At 38.0% G+C, this 24,065-nt stretch overlaps 1 protein-coding gene and 1 long non-coding RNA gene across 11 annotated transcripts; one reads left to right on the top strand and one right to left on the bottom strand.

The window, feature by feature from the left end:
* Positions 1-545: 545 nt before the first annotated feature.
* LOC143216633 (uncharacterized) lies at positions 546-24,061 on the top strand. Its single transcript, XR_013010594.1, has 5 exons — positions 546-863; positions 946-1,184; positions 1,814-22,202; positions 23,014-23,149; positions 23,298-24,061. It is a non-coding gene; the product is annotated as an uncharacterized LOC143216633 (long non-coding RNA).
* Wnk (Wnk kinase) lies at positions 5,350-20,916 on the bottom strand. Of its 10 annotated transcripts, none has more exons than XM_076439783.1 (21): positions 20,587-20,820; positions 20,340-20,482; positions 18,729-18,990; positions 18,347-18,620; positions 17,936-18,271; positions 17,103-17,869; positions 16,853-17,025; positions 16,387-16,765; positions 14,063-16,305; positions 13,586-13,811; positions 13,311-13,508; positions 12,657-12,731; positions 9,759-11,986; positions 9,274-9,691; positions 9,062-9,190; positions 8,475-8,852; positions 8,215-8,356; positions 7,988-8,076; positions 7,840-7,907; positions 7,595-7,767; positions 5,350-7,288 (listed from the first exon to the last, which is right to left on the bottom strand). In XM_076439783.1, the coding sequence occupies exons 1-21, from the start codon at positions 20,818-20,820 to the stop codon at positions 6,618-6,620; spliced, it is 9,606 nt and encodes a 3,201-aa protein (XP_076295898.1). In that variant the 3' UTR covers positions 5,350-6,617. The 10 variants fall into 10 exon arrangements, with proteins under 10 accessions (XP_076295898.1, XP_076295900.1, XP_076295901.1 ...); XM_076439785.1 differs by having other exon boundaries at positions 17,103-17,857; XM_076439786.1 differs by having other exon boundaries at positions 17,103-17,824.
* Positions 24,062-24,065: the final 4 nt, after the last annotated feature.

Below are 24,065 nucleotides of genomic sequence, written 5' to 3'. Positions count from 1 at the left end.
ACTAATGTGGCCAATCAGTGCTTCGATTGAGCCCAACTTTTCTCGCGCATGCACGACACAGGGCGGATCGCATCAATGTGGCAGTACTGTGCAAATGCGTAGCAGTCTCCCTTTTTACCGACAAAAGTATAATAAGTTAATAAATAAGACCTTTGAGGGCGATTGCTGCCTAGATTGATCTTTTATCTGGCGTTTTTGACTACTGAAAAAACCCGTATTTGTATTATCACGAAATGAGAACGCGAATCCCGCACCCTTGCAATCTTGCAAATCGGCCGAACACCGGCCCGGCCGGCAGGCCCTGGGCTCGAGCCCCCTGCAGGTGAAATTCGCGCCATTTCGTGCACAGGGGCCCGGCTAAAATCGAGCCGGTGTGCTGTCTGGGTATTTCATACAAAAGTTATGGATTACATAGCGAATTATTTATTAAAACAATTTATTATATTTTCTAATATATCCTAATCAATTTTTATTTATATTTTCAATCAAAGTCGCAGTAATCATATTTCTGCATATTTCAACACTGTATAATATATACGACACCTTATATATATATATATATAAATACAAATGCGTCTTTGCACAATCTTTATCTAATAAATAATAAAATTGAGTCCCTTGTACCAATTTTGTTTTATTCGTATACTTCAGATTTATTAAATAGTCATTACGAATTAGCGACGCGACGTACATATATATATGCATATATATTTACATGTAAATAGTAACCATAGATTAGAGGACCGTCATCAACACACTGATTCAGTTGGATTCAGTTGGATTCAGTGCATCAACACGTCAACCACCGTGTGGTGTGTGTGAAACGCAAAAAAGTAATACATAGTAATTTCGCAGTGCAATTTGTAAGTTTAACAAATCGCATACATGTTATCGACTATTGTTGTACGAGAGTGTTGTACTATTTGTTAAAACATATTATTGTAGAGGTTATCACATTTATTATCGCCAAAAATGTGGGTTTACATCCTTGCAATTTTCTCTACGTTCGATTTTGCGGCGGCGTCGACCGGTTTTGATTTCGGCGATACCTTAGCTTTAATTCTTGGATTAATTATCGGAATTATTGGATTCTTCGCTTGCATGGGTGCCCATGCAAGACGTCGAAGTGATCTACCACGGATATGATTGCAAAGATTGCAAACCATTCCGGAATTTGTCCCGTAGTAAGTATTTACAATACTTATTAAGTATATAATATATTCACTATTAGACTGCGGATGTTTATGCAAAATAAAAATTGTCTGCATCGATCGCAAATAATAGAAACTATAAATTGAATGTTATTTCTTCAATCAATTGCTTCCCTGAGGAATTATTTACCAAATTTATTTCTTTGGGTATATATTATTGGAAAAATGGCCAAAAATTTGGACAGACACATTGTTGTTATGTTTACAAAATAATGCGAAATAGTTATTTCTAGAGCTCCATAAACCTATTTAGTGTTAATAGAGGAGGAATCATCTATCGATTTGTGAAATTCTCCAACAATTTTGAATCTCATCTACTCAATTTGGCTATAAATGCATAAAGATCTGTAGTCTAATCATTATACTAATTCATTTATTCTGACATGCATATAGCCATTCAATTGATTTATAACTTTTATAGATTATACATGTAATCTTCTACATAGCGTTGCAAAATTCTTTGTAAAGATAATTGATTTAAATTATCTTTAAATTGATTTAAAACTTGAATTATCAAGTATTTCCAAGTTTCAAACAACTAATTAATCCATCAAAATTATTTGATGTGCCTTTTTTAGTAACTTGTTTTATTTAACTTACAGGATATCCGACGAATATAAAATTAAAGAAGAAAATGCTTCGCTTCAAGCTTTTTGAATCTTATCTCAATCGTACAATATTTTTATAAATTTATTAAAAAAATAACAAGTGTCGATATAAACGTAAAGTATATTATTAAGAAATCATATGCTATATTTCTGTAACTATAATATCATAGTATAACATAATTGTTAAATGAAGTATACATAAATAAACACGATAATGGAAGATAATTAATAGAGGAAGAAATATTTTTGTGATCGGTTCATTTTTCTTGTAGTTTAATATATATATTTAATTGAACTTACACAAAGGGTTTTCGAATCATTTTTTGTATTTTTATACGTTAAAAAATAATTATATGTAACATAAAAAGTATCGATGAAGATACAGCAATGATTACACCAATTAAGAAGTTGTATGTTTCTTGTCTACATAATATATTCATAAATTTTCACAAATATACAATGCATTTAATTAACATAGTAAGCTATATTTCAATGCAATCATTTTTCTCCGGTAAGGAATGGAAGAATATTATTCTGAGCACGATCGCTTAAATCATTCCAAGTGTCTTTGCATTAATTGACCAAAATTCTGAAGAAGTTCTGTAGTATAATGAAATTTGTATTTGCCTTTGTTAATTGTTAATTCCTTTCTGTATAAGTAAAGGATTCAAATTAAATTTCAAGTTGATCTGCAATTTGTTGAACATTCATGTATCTTTTTATCTAATCAGTCTTTATAAAACTTGTTATAGAATCCCACGCAACATAGCTTTTACATAATCCTTAAAGCATCTATGAACTTATATACTAGTTAGCACGGGAAAAGCTCTTTGATTATTTTTCTCTAAACCGTGTTCGTATTTATCAATTTTTTATTACAAGCAAGATAATTCAATATTAATATACAAAGAATTTTAGAACTCAAGCGAATACTTTTTGGTCTTTAATAGTTGAATTTCTATCTTTTATTTTTTGCTGTAGATAGTCTCATTTCTGAAAAGTACAATCTATCCGTAAATTGAATAATTTTCGTTTTTTTTGAGATTGGATTTTGTATTCTTTACATTCGAGCACAAAAGAACATAAGATTTGATAGAATTTAAGAAAAATCAAAGAAAACTCATTGTCTCATCAAGTGAGAATATTCTGCTTGCCATTTGCGTTTTCTTTTAAATATCTCATGTAATGTATTCTTAAGCTTAAAGTAGTATACTTATATAATACATACAATATATCTATAAATCAACAAATTGTCTGTCTTGATCAATACATTACATACATATATATATATATATATATATATTATAAAAAAAATTATATATATATATATAATTATAGATTGCATTAATTATGTGAATTTATGTAATAAATTAAATAATTTGAATAAATTAGCTAATAAAATTCTAATCCATCAATATGTACGAAGATGCTTGTGAATTTGAAAATGTAGCAAAATATCTTTCACTTGTCTCTTTTGTCGTATTTTCTGAAAAATATATTGTAATACCTAAGTTTGAATGTAGTTATAAGTTCAATTCCATCGAGTTAGATGCCATATTGGTAGAAAAGAATTATGATGAATCTGTATCGAATTGCCCTTGCACATGCAACAGAGTTTTGTTCGGTATTCTTTGGTAAAACAATCAAAAATGTTTTACAAAAAAATTACTCCAATTATTCCAATTGTCGTAATACTGGATGCAGTTGAAACCATATCGTACAAAATATGTATTCGGAAGGAAACAGTTCATTGCGATATCATTTACTGAAATATTTACTCTATTGTCTGTTCATTTCATTTATATATAATCAACGAATAAAGTTGAAAATAGACTTACACAAATAAAAAAAAAAAAGAAAAAGCAAACAAAAATTGTCATTTTTTACCAAACTATATCACTGTAAAAAGATTACATTTAAAGTCAGTTTATTTTAAAAAGTTTTAAAATAGTCAGGTTTTATTTACGATCGAACATAGAAACTGCATTCATTGTTCAAAAGCCAATCCACCTAACAGTAAATGAACATATGTACATTAAGTATTACAAGTTACGCATTCTCTTTGAGTATTATTCTAATAAATTTATTTAAAAGTAACCGTATAAGATTAATTGCAATGTATTTCCGGGAGAAATACGTACAATTATCTATTATAATGTTTCGTTCAACAGCCACATGAATTTATTACTAGGTGGATCATGTTATATATATAATATTTTTGCTTTTCGAGATGAAAGAAGCAAAAACAATTCGAAACGCAATAGTAAAATTAATAGTATGCTGAATGCGTAGAAAGTAAGTCTTGCATGAAAAGAACCGATCGAAATTTATGAAAAGCTCGGTATGACCTATAATATAGAAATCGTAGGAAATCGTCGGGAAACAGATTCGTGTTTTAGTTCGAAAAGTAATAGCGTCTTCGATAACCATAATACTGACAATAATAAATTCATGTAAGAAGCAGTAGTAACTCGCAACATTAAAAGCGGCGCGAACTGCACATATTTTGAACGAAATAAAGATAACATCGTAATCATCGATAAACAGTGGTAATATTTGTAGTTATACAAACAAGCTATTCATAACTATATTGCCAGATGCAATACGCGATAGCACAGATGAAAAGTCAGAAATGTTTCTTGGCTGGTTTATCCAAGCGTTATATTATCTTCCCTTTTGATATTTTCCTTTTTTGAAAACGTGTTACGAATTCGATACCTACATCACGTTCCTATTGAGCTTTTTTTTCTTTTACTTCCTTTTTTCTCTAATTGGATTCTCAATACCTAGGTTCGATTATCATTAAATTCTTTTTTTTTCATTAGATATGGATTTTAATCATTCGAAAACGAAACCGTTGAACAATCGATTATTCTACAAATGAACATTTCAAAGGAATGGATTGTGGCCACGTGTGAACTCTCTAAAATTGAATTTTCCAAACGAAATGCGCCAATTCGAAGCGAAACAACACGGAACTTTCGTTAAATTAACTGTATGTCTGACAATAAAAAATATCGATAATGGAGAGCCTAAAAAAGAAAAAAAAAAGAAATAGTAGTCGATATAATATTAGACAAGATACATGGGACTGCTAACTAGTAACACATGACTTTTTTGTTTTAATAGAAGTAGGTAAAATCGCTAGAAATACATTAAAGCATAACAGTGACTATATTAATCATATTTCTTCTCTGCCTGACTCCTGCACAGTCACATACATGCACACATGAACATACACTCTCTCTTTCTCCGAAGCATCCAGTATACATTAACAGTTATACATATACATCGAGCAGAATGGCGGCGACACGCCATTTCGATCGTTAAGACTAGCTGAGGCCTGTACTAATATGAACTGTGCCTAACAAAGAATTCGGAGCAGAAAGGGTCTTCTTCTTTTAATATAAGCATTTCTCACTAAACAAGGATATTCGCTATGTAAGCACAGTACAGGTAAAGGCCTCTATCCTCAACTTCCCAATCGGTCATTCTTTTCATTTCTCTTTTTCCTTTCTCTCGCTCACTCGCTCGCTCTCTCTCGCTCTCTCTCTCTCTCTCTCTCTCTCTCTCTCTCTCTCTCGTCTTTTTTGCTCACGTTTCGTCCAGATAATTGGATCCATTTAAAATATTCTCCGCGTACAAGCCTTATATTTCACATCTGCTGCGAGGCATTACATATCGAATGTCAATATCATGCTCGAGCGTACACGATGAAGAATATTCCAACGATTAACTACCATCGGAGTACATCCTTAAATACTTTCATTCGAGCCTCCCCCCTACGTACGCAACATCCAACAAGGACGAGGGTAACAATATACGTATTTAGCAAAACTATATTATAATATAACAATCGTAATAGTAATTGTATGATCTCTCATACTAGTTGACAAGGGGCAACAAGTTTAAATTAAGAATCTACAGAAACATCCCCAAACTCTGTACTTCAGCATAAAGCAAACAACATGTTGTCTAAAAATGAAAAAAAACATATATTTTGAACATGAAGATGTAATTTTGGAAAATGGACTCGTAACAACCAGTAGACTGCGGACGTTTTATGCAAATATATCTGTTTGTGGACTGACTTGTTCATTTCTTTTTGTTAAGGCTCCATTGTAATCGAAAGGAAATAAATGCATAAAGCCTACAGTGTAAATACACGGTGAGGAACATAACTTGATCATCTCGAATAATCACTTAACGGTACAGATTTTATGATAATGTTGAAACGTGCAATTTAAACGGCATTGGAGAGCACATCTTGTAAGGATGCGTGGTTTTTTCGTGGGTGAAGGCATTTAAGAGATTTCAAGGTCACGTAGATTTTTTTAAATGGCAATAATAGTTAACGAGATATTATCGAAATAATTTTCTATATGTACTTACCACATTCTAGTTGAGGGACATCAGTTCGAGCACCTACTAAATCCCAGATAGCAAGTACGTATCGAAAATTATTTCGATAATGTATCTCGTTAACTATTAGGTTTAGGGCATACGAAGAGTCAAAACACTTTTATACTCAGAATTTGATAGTCTATCGATCTATGGCATAAATAATGTGCTCTCTAATGCCATTTAAATTCCATGTTTCAACATTTTCATAAACTGTACCGTTAAGTGATTATTCGAGGTGATCGAGTTAGTTGCCTCACCCCATATAAATGTCTGTTCGATTTGGGAAAGACAATTCAGACGGTTTAGCTCCGGCTAGAAGTTTGGGGGTGTCGCTGCATTACAAGAACGAATAAATTGAAAAAATAGAGAATAATATAGCTTGCTTGTAATTACGTTATTGATCGATGTGAGAAGGAGGGGCAGCCGAATTGTCGGTATTTGCGTGCAACGGTTCCGCCGGCGGTGTGCCGTCATGAGAATTTCCTATGTGCGGAGTTGCCGGTGTAGCTGGCTGGGATTGAGACGCCGGTTGAGGCGCGTATACCAACCTGTAGCCAGCCGGTAGAAAGAAACCACCGTGGGGTGTACAGCTGAACGTTTGGAAATTTGGTAACGTTTGGTTCTCGTGGTATTGAATGTACCCACCGCTACCCGTCGAGCTCGATATTGGAATAGGCGTGACTAACGATCCAGTGGAGGACATTGCGATATTCGTCCCGTCTGGTATTATAGGCGTGAACTGATACTGGGCCGAATTTATAAGAGAACTATGCGTAGAGTCATACGAGTCGGCGATATTATCACTTGTGTAACTACTAGACTGCTGCGAGGGCATGTTCTGCATAGTTTCAGAAGGCACTACTGGAATCGGAATAACGTAAGCGTGCGGTATTCCAGCCGTTGCCTGCTGCGGTTGTAGTTGCAAAGGTGTTTGCTTCAATTTTTGCATAGCTAACCGTAACGTCTCGTCGGTGTCTGGATAATTACTCGGAGCTTTTTGCAATGGAGTTTGAGGCGTTGTGTTAAACATTAAATAGTCTTCTGTACCTGGAAGTCTAGTTTGTCCTGTATCAAATAAAAAGATCAGTGTCATTATTACAAGAACCGATAAAAATATGGTCAGATGAGATTGTAACGCTAGATTTATGGGACCCGTTAAGAGGCTAGACTCGTTTCCAGGATTGCAAGGGTGCGGGATGCGCGTTCTTATTTCTCGATAATACAGAGATGGAGATTTTCTGTAGTCGAAAACCCCATCTTTGTATTATCGAGAAATGAGAACGCGCATTCTGTACCCTTGCAATCCTGGAAAAACGAGTCTACTCCCTTAAAATCACTTTATACCTAGGAAAAGAAAAATTGATGATTTACCCGCTAAGCTAGTCGCAACGGTGTGATAGAGCACAGGATGGTGCTGATGGTGATGCTGATGAAGCGCACTCGCTTGTTGCTGTTGCTGAATCAATAGTTGCAGCTGGTGTTGCTGAAAACGTTCCAACTCCTCCCTGTGTCTTCTTTGCAGTGTCTCTAACTCCATAGTTTGCCTTTAGAAGGTGAAGAAATGATTTTAGAAAACCAGTGAGTTTGAATGTTTAATTGTTAGAAAGTCAATTTACTTTTTTATAAGTAGTTGGTATTCCTCGCTGGGCGTCAACGTCCAAAGCCTTTCGTCCTTCTCCGTTTGCTAGAAATAACACAGCAACGATCAGAAATTTTCTCGAGGCGATCAATATTGTACTTGGAATATACGACTGGGATACTTACTTCCACTGTAGGACCACCGACAGTAGACTGAATAGGTTGGATGGGCGGTATAGAACCTTCGCGACTATGAATCACTTGAACCGGTGTACCTACAATTCCAGAGAATATTAGCTGGGTTTAATCCGGTATTTATTTTTACACGAGCCGATTTTAATAAAACGATTGCGAGAGGTAGTTCCTCGAAAAATACTGGACATATGTTTTTTTTTATAAGTTAATTTCCTTACCCTGTATGTCCTCTGCATGGTAAACCTTTGAATCCTCTGCGTATGGTTGCTGGTTTGGTCCAGCAGCATTGTTAGGAGGACCTGCGACCTTGGAAACGACGAACCTTGATATTTTTCTAACAGGTTGCGTTGTACTAACCTTCTATCAAAATTGTATAATTATTTTACAAGTACTTTAGATCGTTCCAAGTTTTTACAGTGTTTCTAAAAAATATTTATCAACGACTTCGAGCTTCGATTACACAGATGCATCTACATACCTCTGATACAATTTCCTGTGACTCTGTTTGCACTGGGGTGTTCGTGTCGGAGCGCGATGTAATCACGTTGGGAGTAACAGTGGCAACTGGCACAGTCGACGTGGCTGGAACGGTGGTTAATAAACTTTGAGTAGACTGCAACGACGGTTGTAATTGAATAGAGCCAATCGCAGAAACAGGAGGAGTCATGGGCTGTGGAGAAGCTGTTGAAAGTATCGAGCCTCTGTGATGAATTTTTGCCAACTCTTGCTCCAACTCCTGGAGACGAGATCCTGGCCTTTGGGCTCGAATCTTTATGCTTTCCTTGCTGGGGCTCATGGTTTCCGATCCTGCAGCACCTCCTCCAGGTGTTGGACTATCCAGGGAACAATCTACATGCTAAACACACCAAATTTCCTATATCATATAATGCAGAAGCAGGGACTGATAAGGTTCTGGAAATGACTGTTTCAAACTGTTATTAAACGGCAATATCTCCGAAGTAAAAGTATGTGACATACGGCGTTCTTCCTGACAACCACAGATATATCGATTCTGATCGAAACCAATATTATCTCCTGTCTTCTAATCTTGTCGATACAACTTACCGTTTGTGACAAAGCAAGTTGATGGAGGGAACTGTCTTGGACTAAAGCCAAAGTCTCGACGTTTGTTGTAACATTTGAATCGGCCAAGGTAGTCGATGATTGTATCGTTGTCTGAGGTGACAAGGGACCCTAGAAAAAATTGTTCGTACCACTTGTAGTAACAGTAAAAATGTTACCAAGCATTTGGACAACTTAATACGATCTATACTTACTACGCCATGCGTGGTTGAAATCGGCATGCCAATATTGACCAACTTCTGTTGCAAAGAGTTCATATACGCATCGTATCCTCCTACTATCTGATTGTTATGAGGAGTGGCTGGATAACTAATAGGCGGAGTTCCTACGTTGAGCGCTTCGGATGGCTGGCTGGTTAGCTGCACCAGTTTCTGATGAAGATCTGCTATCGTCTGCGGACCTGTTCCCCCCACACCGCTTGTTCCAGCCGCAGGATCTGGGACTTTGTCCAATGAATTTTGTTGACTCAGTTTTCTGTGCTGTTGTTGCTGTAACGCTTGATTTTGCGCAAACAATGACGAATCCACAGATTCGACGATCGTGTGTTCAGGGGTTACATCGTGGCTGGAATTTTCAGCTTCCGATAACAGGTGATATTCAGCGCTTATCCGCCTAATGTTTGAAGAAAACACAAACTTTAGTATGAATTTAATTCCTCGATAGGAATGCGTGTACGTACCCAGTTGTCGTAACTGCTTCCTGCATTTCCATTTCCGACGGTTTGCTCGAAAGTAATTGTTCCTGAAGCTTCAAGTGAAGCTGAGACTGATGATCGGATTGAACGAAACCTTCTACGTTTTGCATATCTTGTATAATTTGTTGTTGCACAGGGATTGTCTGTTGCAACTGTGGCTGAGACTGTTGAGTATGCCTTATCTGCCCGGACTGTTGTTGTATAATCTGATTGGAGGTAGCGATCCATTTACCTTGCACCATCGTTTGAACTCCTTGAAAATTTTGCTGCGCGATCTGCAGCTGAGGATCCATTTGTTGGGTCGGGTTCAACTGCATCGTTTGTTGCAAAGGCATCTGCGTTTGTTGAGATTGCTGCGCGACTTGCTGGAACGTTTGCGAAATTCCCGATTGCACTATGTTCGGTTGATAATTATGTTGCACCTGAGATGGCATTTGTATCTGACTCGCCTCCGGTTGAATCGGTTGAAAATACTGTTCGGATTGGAGAGTGGGTTTATAGTCGAGTACCGTGGCTGCTGCGACGTTTGCAGCCGGAGTTTGCTCGTGGCTGGTCATACCGTGAGGTGTCGCGGATTTCGATTTTGGATTGGAAAGTATATTCGCTAAATTTTGCGCCAGATCTGGAAGGGTCGACGATACTTCCTTTGTCTTAACTATCACTTTTGGAGCAACTTCTGGATTGGCGACTTGTTGGACAGGAACCGAAACAGGCATGGACACGTTCGTTGGAACGTTCATCATGTTTTGGGGAGCTGCTTGTAGTTGTTGCGTTGGATCCAGTATAGGTTGCGGTAACGGTGCAACGTTTTGACCTTCTTGCTGAGAAATCAGTTGAGCATGCTGCATATGATGCACGGACGAACTAGGCACAACCATGGATTGCTTCTTATCTTCCGTGAGATTCACTATTTCAGACATTTGCGAATCGGTCGACATATTCGACGCGGTCGAAATATTTGATATCCTACGATTTCTCTCGTCCACCATCGCTGCCGGCTGCAACTGTTGGATCGGCCCGGAAAGTATCACATACTGCTGATGCGGTATCTGTTGAGGATGAAATTGCTGCATTGTCCGTTGAGCTTGCATCTGTCCTTGATGCTGAAGTTCGGGTTGAACGTGCATCTGCGACATATTGTGTTGCTGTTGCAACAGAACGTTGCACTGCATAGATTGATTCGGATATTGTCCTGGTATGTTAACGCTGTTCGGGGGGATTTGTGATTGCGTTTGTAAATCTTTTTGGACTGTAACCATAATGTTCTGAGGTACGGGTTGCATCTGTTGCTGCAATTGGTGCGCTATCGTTGATCCTGGTACAATCGCGTTATGCGGACTAGATTGTATGGTATTAATGTTTGACTGCACCTGTGGCATAGATGGTATTCCTTGTCCTTGCACAGCGTTCTGCAGACCGATCGTTTGTTGGCCCAATTGTATTGTTTGAACTGAATCTACTTGTTCCGAAACATACTGAGTATTCTGTATAACAGCTTCGACGCTAGGTTTCTCAGGGACAGCGACTTGCGCTTCTAAAACATTTACTTCTAACTCGTCGTGTTTTGCCAGTGCTTCGTCAGTTACGCTAATTTGGGACACTAAATTCGACTGTGTTGCCGAAATGTTAGCTCTGTCAACACTTTCTACGCTAGACTCCTCCTCTTCGTTAGCGAGAATCTTCTGCTCGACTACGGGACTAACTAAAAATCTAGAGATTTTTCGAATTGGAAGCGGCGCAGTTAGCGTGGCTACCTCTGTAGCTGTAACATCGGCCTGGGTTTCCTTGCTCGATTCTCTTTCTTGAAGATCGGTTATGTCCTGGAGCACAGATTCCTTCGGGGTCTCGTCTCCTTGGTTCCCAATTCCATCGTGTACCGAACTCTGAGTATATGTTGTGGTGCACTGATAGTATTTATCCTCTTTGAGCACATTATGCAGTTCCAAGCCTGCTTCCACGTTGGTTACGGTAACCACGGTCTCTTGAGTATCGGTTGGATCGCTTGGTAAATTGGTCGGCGTCAGCGTGTCCGTGTTCTGCGTGGAGGTAGACGATCGTCTGGATGCTTCAGCCGACGTGTTCTCAAGACCCGCTTGACTGTCAGGTGTTTGGACGCTCTGTTGTTTTTCGGTGGTAGCGCCAGTGATATGAGAAATAATCTGATCAATCGGCAACAACTTTGTTGGTGTAGAGGTGTTCGATGTTTCGTCTCTCTGGAAGCATATAACGTATAATTATCTAGGTGAACGTGTGAAGTAGGTCTCACAAAATGATTGCAACGCACGTGAACAAAACAAGGCTGTGTTACAAACTAACCAATCTATTACAGAGAGTATACTTAAAATGTACAAATAAATATAAAACGTTCAAAGGAGGGGACACACGCACTGTATCCCTAGCAACCAAGGTCTATGTCGATGCAATACGATTATTTAACAGAACCACTTGTATTTTACTCTTTACATTCTACAAATACAGCATTGGTATTATATATTTGGAGTTCGCATGGGATTCTGCGAGATACATATCGTTGTTTGAATTAATATGTCTAGCGAGAGGGGATTAGAATTTTCCTGAAATACTGTCCAAAATACAAATTAAACATAAAGATCAACATGTGCATAAAAATGAAAGCATGAAATTGCCTCGCTTAAATATTCCAAACGTTGTATTACGAACTGCGTACGTGATGAGCTTATTAAACACGGGAGAGATGTCGTCGTATGATACTGATGTGTGCCTTAAAAAAGATACCCAAACATCCGAACACAATATGTATATGTATATCGTGAGTCAAAAAAGGATGCGCAAACACGTCCACGACTATAACGACGAAATATAGGGAAAAACAGGAAGAGGTTTCGTCGGGGTCGATGAACTCACCGAACGGTGTCTACGATGGACTTTGTACGACGATCGGTGGCTGCTTTGACGAGTTAGCGAGCCATGTCTCACCTGCTGCGTCCAAAACGATACATACCAATTATATGTACACCCTTATTTCTGTCTTTCTTAATGGGATTATGTGATATATATGTTGAGTTCATACGTTACTCGGCAATTTAAATACGAAGCTTGTAAAACATATAAAATATTTAATTGTACAAAGATAATACGTTTCAAGATGTTTGCCGTATCTAAAAATATCAACTTAACGATATGTCGCGTATATTCTTAACTTTAAAAAGAACAGTTAGACAGCTAGAAGTCCTGTTTCTCGTACAACCACTCGCAATAATATTCGGACATTCCTAAACAGACAATAACCTTTTTAAAGTTCTCAAAAAAATCCAAATAGTATATCAAAAAGGTCATTGTCTTTCGAAGAGGGTCCAAATATTATTACGAGTGACTGTAGCTTACCTTGCACAGGTTCATTGCTTTTAAGAAATAAAATTGGAATAAAGACAATTACATTAATCTTAGATCTATACTTAAATTCCTTAATACGTAGTATGGACTTTTGTGTATCAGGTCCTTAATTATAAGTTTGAACATATTCGTAGAATAACAGAAAGTTGAAAAGAAAACTGTTACCTTAGCTGTATCAAGACTGTGGTCACGATCTCTAGGTCGCCGACTAGTGACTGGGCTACCACCAGCTGACTGGTCCGGAGGACCGTGTGCCACCAAAGGTAACGCTCTTGTAGGGTCCAGACGTAACTGTTTCACGATATCTTCTATCAATTCGACGAACGTTTCGCATTGAGATTGAGGTAACAAATTTTCAGCTACCTGTATAATCGAATAAAACAATTCCTTTATCGTCTCTTCTTAAATATTTACTTAATACAATTATATCGTTTGCTTACCAAATTGTTAGCTATATCGGTGGGCACCATATCGTCCCGGTCAAATTTAAATGTCACTGTTTTCTGCTTGCTCGTGTCCAGTTGACACTCGACGGTCACGGATTGACCCTCGCCGCTGCTTACCGATAAAACAGTCAACTTAATACCAGGCTTCTTTCGTTTAGTACCGGATCGTTTCACTCTGCTTCTCTCGGAAGAAACATTCTCCGAACTTTCCTGAGTAATTCTATAAGAATACAAAGTTTTAATCAGAAGCACTTTGACCATGTTTAACGTTAGAATTACAGAGCTCTAAAAGTGACTATTTTACATTACTTCATAAAAATAACGAGAATGTGTCGATCCAAATTTGTAGCGACTTTTTAAATAATATATATCCAAAGAAATAAATTTGTCGAGTAACTCAGCATGGATGTATCTTTACAATCTCAATAATCGTAAGTTAAGACCTAATCTAGAATGAATTCCTTCATTTACCCTTCGCTCGGTACTGTTGCTTGGCCCGTAGCATTAGCCAGGTTAGGTGCATTCGCTTGGTCTTGAACGGTAGATGGTAAATCAGCTGGTAACGATTGCACAGAGTCCATCGTATCCTGCTTGGGTAACGAAGATCTATCTGTAGAGATCTGATCCGTACTCGGGACAAAATGTTGCTGGTGTTGCGTGGTTGTTGTGGACTGCGCTGGAATACTCATTCCAGATGACATAGACACAGATGTAGGTACACTGGAAGTTTGCGGATATTGCATTTGAACCAAGACGTTTTGCTGGGGCTGCGACTGATGTCCGCCATTTGGAAGAATGGTGGACGCGGGTTGAATGTTTTGAATCGTGGCAGTCGCTGCACTTTGTATGAGCGTTGCCGCTGATGAATTTTGAATATTAATACTCGATGGTACGGAAACTGGGACCTGGCCCGATGGCTGTTGTTGTTGTTGTTGTATGTAAGACTGTGAAGTTGGTGGCCCTGTACTTGCGGATATGCTCGTATGAGAATAAATTTGAGTGGTAGGCTGATTCGTTGATAGTATCTCCACGTGACCAGTTGGATTGGGGGTGGTGTACGAGTGGTACATCGATTGAGATATATTTTGCTGGTACATAGGCTGTGTATTGTACCCAGAAGTTCCTGTAGCACTCTGTTGGTAAAACTGTTGATTTTGCACAGTCACTTGTTGCACTTGTTGTACATGCTGTACTTGCGGCTGAGAATATTGCACTTGTTGGGTCTGTTGCATCTGCTGGTGCACATGCTGTTGCTGGGACAAAATCTGTATTTGCGATTGCAGCTGGGGCTGTATTTGCGGTTGCATTTGATGACTCATTTGTTGCGCTACGTTCATCTGATTCAACTGTATATACTGTTGTTGCTGCTGATGGATATGTTGTTGCTGTTGGATCTGTTGTTGCTGCTGTTGGAGCTGTTGTTGCTGCTGCTGAATTTGCTGTTGCTGTATCTGTTGAGTCACTTGAGGAAATTGTGGTTGAGTTTGCACGGTTTGCGGCGTCGAACATTGCGATGAAGTAGGATTCATGTTTTGCGAGACATGCGATGGATACGGTTGTTGTTGTTGCTGTTGTTGATACTGCTGTTGCAATTGCTGCTGATACTGTTGTTGTTGATACTGAACTTGTTGCTGAGAAACTTGAGGAACTTGTTGCATCTGCTGCGCCTGCTGAGGCTGAATAACCGAGGTTTGTTGCTGCATCAATGGCTGTTGTTGGACTAATTGAACAGGCTGTGGTTGTAAGCTATGTTGTTGGGATGGTTGCGCTGTCGGTTGCATTTGTTGTTGCGGCTGCATTTGTTGTTGCGGCTGCATTTGTTGTTGCGGCTGCATTTGTTGTTGCGGCTGCATTTGTTGTTGCGGCTGCATTTGTTGTTGTGGCTGCATTTGCTGTTGCGGCTGCATTTGCTGTTGCGGCTGCATTTGTTGTTGCGGCTGCATTTGCTGTTGCGGCTGCATCTGTTGTTGCGGCTGCATTTGCTGTTGCGGCTGCATTTGTTGTTGCGGCTGCATTTGCTGTTGCGGCTGCATTTGTTGTTGCGGCTGCATTTGCTGTTGCGGCTGCATCTGTTGTTGCGGCTGCATTTGTTGCTGAGGCTGCAGAGGTATTTGATTCTGTTGTAATTGCATTGGTACTTGACCCTGCATCTGAATGCCCATGTTGGATTGGATCTGCTGTTGTTGTTGTTGCAACTGCATTTGCTGAAGCAGCAACTGTTGTTGCAGTAAATTCTCATTAGCTGTGGTAGTGGTATCCACTTCTCTATCTAACCGTTCTTTTTCTTCTTTGGCTTTGCGTTCTTCCCTTTCCCGTAACAAAGTAGTGATCTGGGACTTTAACATTTTTGCTACAGCCTTAACGTCTTCTTCAAGGATCAGGCTGGATTTAGCCATCTCCGAGGCTACCTCCTCCGCGTTGTCCGCTTGGATGTCGAAATCGAATTGTATCGCCTCGTTCTCTTTATGTTTATTGGTACGCTTTTTAGGATCTAATACTCGAAGTCGAAATTCGACGCGGGACAGTTCGGCGTCCGCTACCGCTGAGTCTCGCGAAACCATTTCCAATTTTAAACCAACATCGTCCGCGAAAAATTCATGATTTAAAAGATCCTTAACCAACGGTCGTTCTTCTTTCTTCAGCCGAATACACATTTCAATGATTTCTCGAACCTCTGGATTTTCAACTTTGTCATAGCTCTGTGGCTTCACTCCCTGTAAGATAAAAAACATTATGAAATGTTAGCCGGACATTTACAAGATCAGGTTATAAACTTGATATTAATTTCATATTACCGATACTACGCGTTTATATATTTGCGCAGGTCCAGTACATTCAGAGTATGGATATTCGCTAGTAGCCATTTCAAGCATACACATTCCAAATGCATAAACGTCAACAGACTCATCGTAATGCTCCTCATACATTTCCGGTGCCATAAATTCAGGTGTACCAATCACGCTCTTCGCAAAACTTCGATTTTTCAAAGTCGCAAGACCCAAGTCGCCAATTTTTACACTCCCCGTTGTACCAGTAATAAAAATATTGTCGCACTTCAGATCACGGTGAATAATTGGCGGTGATCTCGAATGTAAAAAGCTAAGGCCTTTCAAAATTTGCCGACACCAAGACTTTACTACTTTCGGATTAATTTTCTTAAAACGTCTTAGGTATCTGCGTGAAAAAATTGATCGAATCGATTAGAACGGTATACCTATAAAATTGTTGAACATTATACGTATAATGCAATGCAATACTCACGTCTTTAATGTTCCTGAAGTCATAAGTTCAGTGACTAGTACAATGTATTTCCTACGCGTAAGTGTAACTTCCCAATAATCATAAAATCTAACAATATTTGGATGTTGCAATCCTTTCAACATTTCTGCTTCCTCCCTAAATCTCAGTCTTTCTGTCTTGTTTAACTTTTTTTCCTGAATCAGAAGCATATGAAAACATGTGAATTCCGAAAGCTTCGTATACAAGAAATATTTTATTGAATTCGTGTTACCTGTAATTCGCACCAGGCAACAGCCACGCCAGTTTGAGTATCCAAACCTCTATATACAGTCTTAAAGCTGCCTCTACCGATTTCTTCCTCGAATTTCAAAAATCTACCGTCCGGTGATATACCTATAGCTTTCTCTTCGTCATCGTCGTCTTCTACATTTTGAACTTTCACTTTCATCAATAAATTTCGAACTTCTTCCATGGCCATGGTTTTCTGCGTTAACTTCTCATCCGCTTTAAAATTTTCATCGAGCAAGGGACCGATAAAACCTTCCACCGTTTCTTCCTGCACGACGTCCTTCTGGGCATCTTTCTCCGTTTTGATCTCGTCCTCGATATTCATGTCTTTAACATCCTCCATATCGGTATCCAAAGGTGGTACTTTCCCTAGTTTACTCAGAGATTCATGAAGTGCTTGTGCAGCAACAATATCGCTGATACTGGTGCCATTGTCATCTTCGTCGTATATCGTCACTTCTCCCTCTTCTTCTTCCCGTTGCGTGACCATATCCTTTCCTTCGGTATCCACTATATCTTCTGACACTTTCGACGTCACAAATCTCGAACTCTTCACCACTTCCTCGTTCAGTTGAGCCTCCTTCTTGTCCTCGACAGCGTCTTCCTCGGAATCTTTAGCAACGCCCTCTTTCTCCGCCATATTGGTAGACTTCGACGAGTCGGTAGATGTTTTCCGTTTCACCTCTTCATTACTTTTACTATTACCTGTTGAATTCATGGATGTTCCCATGGGCGAGTCTATACTTTTCCCTATATTTAGTTCATTCGAACTCTTACTACTGTGCTGCACGATTAGAATTTCTGTGATATACTTACTTTTAGATTTGGCGGTTCTGCCCTCGCTATTAGTGCATCGTGTGTTTATGGAAGATGTCGAGAATACTTTCTGTTTATTTTGTATGATTGGTGTTTCCTCGTCGATGCTATTCGCCGATGTTTTTCTCGCGACGCTCGAAGTTTTCGAGGATTCAGAACATTCTGTGGTCGTTACTTTTGACTCGCTAGTATCTAATGATAATTTCTTGTCTGATACGTTCTGCGACGACTCAGCAGCACCTTCTTCACTGATGCTACATTCCACGCTCGTCTCATCTTCGTCCGATTTTTTCGATTTCACTCGACTAATTGGTGTTGAAGGCGTGGAACTAGATCCTGTGTCATTTCAAAGTAGAATCGTTAAATAAGCAAGCTCGTCGAACGATCGTCAATCTATGAAATATACAGAACCTGGGACATTGAACACATTTTCTGTCGCAGTGATAGCTTCCTCTGCGTCGCTGAAACTGCGCTCATTTTCATTGTCTAACGATGGCGAATTGAGATTCCGTGAGGATGATTTTTCCGAGATGCGTAGAGCAGATAAAACTCTCTTTTTCGAAGAAGGTGAATTACTCGCAACTCCGTTGGTTGTTATAGACAATGAATCCGTACTATGATCGCTCCTCTGTGTTCGTATTTGTTTCTTGCAAATTGTTGTAGAGGAACGACTTATACTCGATGTCTATAAATGGGTTACACGTTACGTTTAACAAAGATACTTTCTTCTATTTGTTGAAGAAGTTAAAAGTCTTGTAATGTGGAAAAAATACAAAAAATATACATAACAAACCTTTCGATCACCAGAATTATGAGCACTAGTACCAGCTTGCGAAACAATAGACAATTTTCTTTGGCGTTTATGATTATGTGTGAGATTATGGATTCTCTGAGTGGTAACAACGGAACATGGGCCTCCACTTTCCGGAGAGGCTAAGTGTCCCACTGCCAAACTAATCCCACCCTGGTTATTACCACCTCCACTGGCCACCAGCTTTGGACACAAGCTTGACAGGCTACTTCCGCCCGAAGATCGTTGCCTATTGGTCTCATACCTAAAACATTATCAAAGGTACTACATAATTATAACGCTATTCAAGAGCAAGCTAATTTTTAAATCAAATCAAAAAATTGTTTTAGGATTACTTTGGCATAATATCAATTTTACGTCTTCCATATTTTTTTTTATATGGAATAATGAATCTATTATATTTGCAATATGGCTACACTTCCAACAGACAAGCTTAAGTATAATAAAAAAAGAAAGAAGGAATAAACTTATTTCTGATTCTCGCTAGATGATAAAACTACTCAAAAAGCAAATTAAAATAGTGTTTAATTTATCTTGAAAACAATAACACCACCAGAATGAATATGGAAAGAAATTAAGAGATTGTTATACACATACGTGTATGCTTTGCGCCGAACTCTTCTTACATATGAATGTGAATAGCAATAAATAAAAATAAAAATACTAATTAGGTTTTTAGTCTCATCGGTACTAAGAGCGCGTGTGTCAAGATTAAAGTCATGTTACATTACATAATGCCAAAATGTTGCGAATGATACGTTCGATTACTTCCAAATCTCACAAGAAGATGAGATACGTATACGTTATGTTTCAACATCATCTATACAAGTAACAAAAATAAATTATAAAAACACATGAATAACATGAATTACAAAAAGTTGTAAGCCGAATGTAATGTAAATGATGTGTTACTCTATTAATGATGTAATTATCTTTTCATCGATGTTTCAGAGATGATGAGTGCTAACTGAATAATCTTATACTGCGGCATAACAGTCATTTACATCATATATCTACTAACCTTTGAATTTATACAAAATTTCATACTTCAAGATGAGGCTCAGTAATTCTGAAAATACATATTTCAATTCATATTTTCTTGTTCTCTTTTTTAGAATGAAATTTTCATTGTTGTTATATTTTTTGGCTTTATGTATAAATCTTCAACATGAATTTATTTATTCGATCGAATCCTTTCGTTATAAAAAACCTACGGCTTCTAAAGATATCGATTGTAACGCTTTAAACTATACGATGTATTAAGTACATCCTATATTCTTTAATATCTAAATGAAAAGTACGGATGAGATGCATACAAGTTCCTGTGTATGTGTACCTTTGTTCGAAACATAATTGCGCTTCATTAAAGTGTATATACATTTAAAATTTCCCAGAGTAGAAAAGAGTTTTAAAAAGTTGGCGAAACAATTCATTATTCAGAAAGAATTTCAAAGTATACATGAATCAATCGTATATAAAATGTATTGTACTTTAAATAAGAAGCAAAAACTGAAGTACAGCAAAGAATTTAAATGACAGAAGGTAAAACATGACAATGTAAGAAGCATGATTTTGATACAGACATCATTATACCTGTCCTGCCTGCTGTGGCCAGATGAGAGGAGTCCACGCACTGTATTGCCTATAGCTGCTCTCTTTTTAGCTTCTTTCTCCTTTTCTCTGTACCCACCGGCTCCAGTGCTCACCTGATGATCTTGACGATTGTTTCGCTCTCCCTGGAATTAGAACATCAGCGATACAAAGAATCGCTTTAACGGTAACACAGAAAATTGGAAATCAAAAAGTATATAAAGGAAATCTGAATTTTGTGAAAATTTACCTTAATGCTTAAAAGTTTTATACTCAAATTAGTACTTGTATTTGTTGGAACTGGACTCAAATCACACCGTACTCTCCTATGGGATTTTTCAACAATCGGTGGATCGTCATCTAATTCTAATTGATTTCCAATTGAAAAAGGACGAGTTTGCGTTAACAAAATATCCTCTGTATTGTGCTTCTGACTGGTGCTCACCGAACTCACTGCCTTGTTTTCATTGCAGCATCTCGGCATTGCACATAACCAACTTATGAAAGAGTTCACTTTATAAAATTTCTTTTCACTTACTAAGTATCTTTCTTCGCTCTCCTTTATCGATTCAATTAATATAGAAATTTTATGGAAACTTTTTTTACTATCGTATTACTTCTCGTGAAAACAGTTCATAGCGTCTTTCTTGCTTCCTTTCTTTTTTTTATTAATTACAATTATTTCTCAAACTATAAAATACTGAATGTATTTATAGTGTAAAGAGTTTACGATTCTTATGTTCATCACAGATTTTTTCCTATTTTGTTTGGTGTATATATTTTGCTACTTTGAATACTCAATAAATATTTAATACCAAAGAAGTTGAACGATTCTGAAATCAGAAAGAGAAACACACAACTATATATAATAATAATTACAAAAATTATTAATCGAAGCGCATCAATTATGATTGCAAAAAATTATGCAACGAAATTATATAAACAATTACTCTGAAAAATTGACAAAACGCTGCTCGACTAATTCAATTTCGAATGCGAACATTAAGTATCTTGATTTATTGAGTGAATTTATAATTTATTTAATGCGCGTGTCATTATACAAATTTTCAAATTTATTATCGATATATTTTATAATAATAAAGAATAATAATAAAGAATAATAAAAAAAAAGATTTGTTAATCTGAATAGACTAACTGATTCATCCCACTTTGACACATGGAGAATCTATGACACAGATCAAAGTAACATATATCTTTGCTTTATCATACGTTTTTTTCTCATATATCAACCCATCTAATGTCAATAATTTTTCTAATAATCCGCATGATACTTGTGCGCCAATATATTCGCGATTGTATATATGCCATATGTTAAATACACGAATAATGTTCAAATTGCATAGCAACTGTATGAGAAGTGCAACGAAAAATCAACAGATCATTCTCCATAAATAATAAAAGCAAAAAGGAAAAGTAAAAAAACAGTAAAATCAGGGGCACAAGAACATTGTGATTGAAATAGAATTCTATCAATAAACCTTGAATTAATCTATTTTACAGAGGGCAGAATTGCGCGCGCGCGCGTGTGTGTGCGTGTGTATGTACGAGGTGCGTACGCGTGTGCATAGCCTCTTTCTTGTGGACACTATGTAATTCCTGTTTTGCAAACGTTTGCGTATGCTGTATGGATTGTATAAATTTAGCAGCATCAATAGCATAATGTTGATCACGTCGACTGCCAATAAATGTGAGGGCAACCGATCTCAGAATTAGTGCTTCGCGTATACATGTATATGCATATATATATATATATATATATATATATATATGTGTATCGGTGCGCGCGTACGGTGTATGCGTATCCAACGTTACAAAGGGAGACAAAGTATTTTATTTGTCAACAAGGTGAACACACTCGTATTTCTCGAACTGTAACGCGACGACCGCGGGAATACTGGTTCAAACGAAGAAAATGAACCGGGAGTAAAGGAGAGCGGGGTGGAAGGGGGAGAGGGAGAAGGAGACCGAGGAAAAAAAAATTTACTTCGTCAATAACGCAGTATGTTGTCAAGCATCATGAAACAGTCACTTGAAAAATGTTGACAGTATATAGCAAGTAGCAGGTCTTACGTATATACTGTGATATACGTATCTCACGGACACACCGTTGCACTGCATGCTGTACACAGGGAACGACTGCGTATTACGGGGTGAAGAGGAAGTACTACACACACACACACGCACGCGCATACACAGGCGCTCGCGCCCGCACGCACACATACACCGCAAATCAAATAAATGCGCACACACACATATTCGTACGCGCACATATAGTTGGACACCAAGAAGATAATGTGACATCTATCCCAAAAATATCGCGTCAGTGCATATTATACGTGTTGTCCTGCGGCAAGAGACTTCCAGTCCTGTTTATCGATTCAAATCTGTCCATCCTTCGGGAACGTCACGAGCCTATCCCGGATTTTTGACTGATAAAATATACGGAGAAGAGACCGCGAGTACTTGTCATGCGGAGAGATGCGTGAACAACAATACCTACATAGTGTCGCGGTCTCGTGCGAATATGTATGATACCCGCTCGGTTATCGAGAGTTCCATTACCTCCGATATAGACCCGGTCATATTAGCTTTGCGACGCACTGACAAACAGCACTCGTAATTCCTTAGTCAGCCGGTACTCACATTTGTGTTGCAGAAAATCGCCCGACTACACCCAAATAACTACCATTTTTTTTTCACTGAGTAAAACGCGCTCTCTCGTGGTGCTATGCGCCAACAATGATTCAGTCACGGAGCGCATTAGATGGGAAACTACAGTCGCAAACTTTTATGTTCGTGTTCGCAAATTCGATAACCTTGACGAATCGCGTACATACAACGTTGCCGTTTCTGTACATTGATATTTCCATTTCTTTGAAGAGAAATTCTGCAACGTTGGAAAGCGCGGCAATATATAATATTTTCTTTGGTGTATTCCAGACCAGTGTCGCCAGACTGAGAAAATCGAGGGGAATCAAGTACCCCCAGTGTCGCCAGATGAGGGGAATCACGGTGAGATGATGTACCCCTGTGTACCCCCTCTCTGATGACCAGACTGACCAGACCAGTCTACGGCACGGGCACCGTAGTCTACGGCCTACGGTCTTATTGGGGGACGTTGGAGTTGGAGTGTGCGCATGGTGCTGGAATGGGATAGTGGAAGGGGAAAAGGAGGAGAGGAAATGAAGCCACTTTCTACCTCATCTGGCGACACTGTTCCAGACCTATATAGGCGCCGACGCTACGCCATCATACACTTGCTCCGTGTAAATTTTGTGTAGCAATACATCGATGGCAAGAAATAGAAATTAAATTGAATGTTATTTCTTCCCTGAATGATTGTAATAGAGCAGAAATCATGTATTGACATTTTCAATTTTTCAACGAATTTGAATTTCATCTACTCAATTTTTTTGTAAATGCATAAAGATCCGTAGTCTAGCAATAACTAATCACAAGCGAGGTAAATGTAAATTGTGTAAAATTAGCAGTACTACCTTAAAATGTTGTAAATGTGATCAATTTATATGTAAAAAACCATTTTGTAACCTGCGATTCCTAAAATAGTTAATATATATAATACTATTATTACTTTATATCTTAATAAAACATACAGAATAAACGTCTGTATCTCAAATACAGTTTATAATAGATAATTTCATGATACAATGTCAAATTCTTTGAAATTATCCTGTCCATTCTTCCCGC

The sequence above is a fragment of the Lasioglossum baleicum genome, chromosome 15 (genome assembly GCF_051020765.1).
Source record: "Lasioglossum baleicum chromosome 15, iyLasBale1, whole genome shotgun sequence".
NCBI classification, from domain to species: domain Eukaryota; kingdom Metazoa; phylum Arthropoda; class Insecta; order Hymenoptera; family Halictidae; genus Lasioglossum; species Lasioglossum baleicum.
The sequence above is the reverse complement of the archived record's forward strand: the minus strand, read 5'-3'. Positions and strand labels throughout refer to the sequence as shown.

Coding starts and splice junctions, on each gene's coding strand:
- Wnk (XM_076439779.1), bottom strand. CDS start 20,820: ATGCCGAGATGCTGCAATGAAAACAAGGCAGTGAGTTCGGTGAGCACC. Junction 16,306..16,386: donor TATATAAACGCGTAGTATCG/GTAATATGAAAT, acceptor TTTATCTTACAG/GGAGTGAAGCCACAGAGCTA. Junction 7,908..7,987: donor TCGGTGGTCCTACAGTGGAA/GTAAGTATCCCA, acceptor TGTTATTTCTAG/CAAACGGAGAAGGACGAAAG.